Source organism: Protobothrops mucrosquamatus, unplaced genomic scaffold, assembly GCF_001527695.2.
Source record: "Protobothrops mucrosquamatus isolate PMUCROS unplaced genomic scaffold, P.Mucros_1.0 scaffold4336, whole genome shotgun sequence".
Classification (NCBI taxonomy): domain Eukaryota; kingdom Metazoa; phylum Chordata; class Lepidosauria; order Squamata; family Viperidae; genus Protobothrops; species Protobothrops mucrosquamatus.
Genome location: NW_015390250.1, coordinates 1 through 3,441, shown reverse-complemented (window position 1 = coordinate 3,441; position 3,441 = coordinate 1). Strand labels below are relative to the sequence as shown.

Below are 3,441 nucleotides of genomic sequence, written 5' to 3'. Positions count from 1 at the left end.
CCATGGTGAGCTGGCCGTGGCAAATTGTCAGACCAGTGATGGCGAACCTTTTAGACACCGAGTGCCCCAAAACCACCTCTCCCATCCCCACTCCGTCCTGCCCGCTCCACCCCTGCCCTGCCCCCACCCACCTTGCCCTGCCCCGCCTGCCCCCGCTCCACCACCGCCCCACCCGCCCACAAGGCCACCTACCGCCTCCACGGCCTACCGCAGATTGCCCAGGTGGCCCTGCAGCGCCATGGCGGCCACACCCTCCACCCGCACCCTGCAGCATCATCTGTGCACGATAGGGTGCAAGGGCGGAGTATTATCACTGATGCCCAGCTTCCATGTCCTTAGCTGCGCTGCTCTGCGCGGGCCACACCCGGGGGCAACTCTCCTTCAGCGGGGCTGCTGGTGAGGAGGGGGCCATGGGGGGAGGCGGGGCTGGGGCGACGGCACGTGTGCCCACCAAGAGGGCTCTGCGTGCTGCCTCTGGCACACGTGCCATAGATTCGCCACCACTGTCACAGACCCTTACAAACTTACCATGAGCATGGAGAATAATCTCTACTACCACATTACCTAATGGCATTACTTGTACCTTGTATTCTGCTTCCTGCTTCTGATGCACAACAGAATCAAAAACGTTTTGTTCTGTTTGACATTCTTGATCTTTCTTTTCCTGCTCTGTCTTAGCTTTCTGCTCTTGGTGTTGCACTTTAGGCTTCAGAAAATCAACTTCTAGCTGTCTTTTTTGCTCTGTTGTTTGCTGCTGTTGTCGCTGCTCTGTCTAGTCAGGCAAATAGGAATCCTATGTTAATGGCAGGAGGACTCAGTTTTCTCAAAATAATTCCTGGCAGAAATGTTAAGTATATTGCTAGGAGAGCACTAATACTTTTTTTTTTTACCAGTATTAATCCAGATTCCCAGGTTGTTTTAAAAGAGACTACGCAAGAGTTATATATAAACAGGCAATTCTTACAGATAGTCCTCAATTTACAACCATTGGTTTAACGACAGCTCAGACTTGTAATGACACTGAAAAAAGTGACAAGGCCCATCATTAAGGTTAGGATTACTGCATCATCTTGCAGTCCTGTGATCACAATTTGGATGCTTGGCAAACCAGCTCACATTTATGACGGTTGCAGTGTTCCGCAGTCACATCACCGTGATTTGCAATCTGCTCAGATGGCTTCCCACCAGTAAAGTCAATGCAGGAAGCCTGATTTATTTAATGGCTGCAGTGATTCACTTAAACACTATGGCAAAAATGGTAAAATATAGCGTGATCCCATGATGCCTCACTTAATGACAGTAATAATAATAATAATAATAATAATAATAATAATAATAATAATAATAATAGTAAAGTTGGAAGGGACCTTGGAGGTCATCTAGTCCAACCCCCTGCTCAGGCAGGAAACCCTATACCATTTCGGACAAATGGCTGTCTAGTTTCTTCTTAAAAACTTCCAGTGTTGGCGCATTCACCGCTTCTGGAGGCAGGTTGTTCCACTGGTTAATTGTTCTAACTGTCAGGAAGTTTCTCCTTAGTTCTAGGTTGCTTCTCTCCTGGGTTAGTTTCCATCCGTTGCTTCTTGTCCTGCCTTCAGGTGCTTTGGAGAATAGCTTGACTCCCTCTTCTTTGGGGCAGCCCCTGAGATATTGGAACACTGCTATCATGTCCCCCCTCGTCCTTCTCTTTGTTAAACTAGACATACCCATTCCTTATATGTTTTAGCCTCCAGTCCCCTAATCATCTTTGTTGCTCTTCTCTGTACTCTTTCTAGAGTCTCAACATCTTTTTTACATTTTAATGACAACTTTTCTGGACCCAACTGTGGTCACAAATCATGGACTACCTGTATTGCCTTCGTCTTTTATAATAGGGATGCACCAAAGTTCAATATTTGAATTAACATTCAGTCCTTTTAAAATAATTATTTTAATTTAATGACATCTACAAATTAAAATAAAACATATATACAAATCAAACAAAGCAAAATGTAAAAAAATCTAAGTAAAATTTAATATAATTTTATAACACAAGCGCTATGCAAAAAAAAAATCACGCATCGTGAAAAAGTGTCAGCTTGGCTGTGCATTGTTTATAACATATTCATGAATGGTGGGAAGAACTCTTATGAATTAAATATGGCTGCTTAAATCTGATCTCTGTAGCCGAAACTTGACTTTTGCATTTGCTAACCTTGCATGATCATGACTTTCAAATGTGCAGATGCAGATTTATATTGACTAATATTCCTTGTTCCTTTAAGACCTGTGTGGGTTTCTTTCTTCGCTTATCTAATATTGCAAAATGGAAAAAAGTATCCTGCAGACTACTTTAGACTGCTATTGGACTAATCATTAAAACGTTCAAATATTTGGTGCTTAAAAAGAAAGCCATTAAGGCAGTTTTCCTCAAATAGGAAAATCACAGGCATATCCACTTCAGTTATTAAGGAATCCAAGGGATGAGGCTATCACATTCATGCCACTTCTAGATTACAAGAAATGGCCTGGCCTGATCCAGCACAGTCCTTATCTTCACCCGTTTAATAGTTTTATTGTTAGATATTATTTGATACATCGTATATTTCCATCCTGTGCTATTGATTCAAACGTTCTTTTTCATGTTCGTAGATTTCCAGGTAAAACATATAACTATACGAAAAATACTACGCCTTCTGCAATCCCCAAAAAAGGAAAAAAAGGAATTAATGCGATTTGAAAATAACAAGCGCTAAATATAATTCCTAACCAACGTAACACTTAAAATATTTCAAATATGAAAAAAAAAACAATGTTACAAAAACGCTTAAGGTATTGATAGTGCTAAAAATAGCCGTACCTGTGTGAATCTTTCTAATTCCTTTCTAATTTTAGTGGTTTGCTCTTGTGCTTGTTTTATAAGTTCATTTCCAGCAACAATAGTTTGGTCCAGTATTTCTGGAAACTCTTAAAAATACGTAAACAAAAATATCAGATTGCAGACAGTTTGAATAATTTAAGCAAAACATACATTATTAAACATTTAAAACGATAGAATACTAAGAGAGGGAGGGATTTAGGGAGAATATGGTAAACGGCACATAAACGCAGGTAAATTCTTTATATGGATCTTACTAAAAGAGGTCCACCATACTGAGGTTTAATAATTTAGGCTTCTGATTTTTCCTTATAAAATTCAACTACAATGCATCAACATCCTATACTTTATTTTTTACTTCTTCAAAAGTCTTCGTGAATCTAAGTTCCCGCCTGGACTATTGCAACGCTCTCTACATGGGGCTCCCCTTGAGGTGCACCTGGAGGCTCCAGCTAGTTCAGAATGCGGCCGCGCGGGGGATCCTGGGGGCCTCTAGATACTCCCATGTAACACCTCTCCTGCGCGAGCTGCACTGGCTGCCTGTGGCCTTCCGGGTGCGCTTCAAGGTGTTAGTAACAACCTTT

The 3,441-nt window shown here is 41.7% G+C and overlaps 1 protein-coding gene across 1 annotated transcript in view; it reads right to left on the bottom strand.

Moving 5' to 3' along the window:
• Window positions 1–2,946, bottom strand: part of LOC107298856 (centrosomal protein of 295 kDa) — a gene marked incomplete at its 5' end in the record, with an annotated part of 31,044 nt that extends 28,098 nt beyond the window's left edge. The window contains 2 exons of the mRNA XM_015828221.2: window positions 584–772; window positions 2,840–2,946. Coding sequence (XP_015683707.2) covers window positions 584–772; window positions 2,840–2,946 — 296 coding nt within the window. The remainder of the gene's footprint in view (window positions 1–583; window positions 773–2,839) is intronic.
• Between the last annotated feature and the right edge of the window lie 495 nt (window positions 2,947–3,441).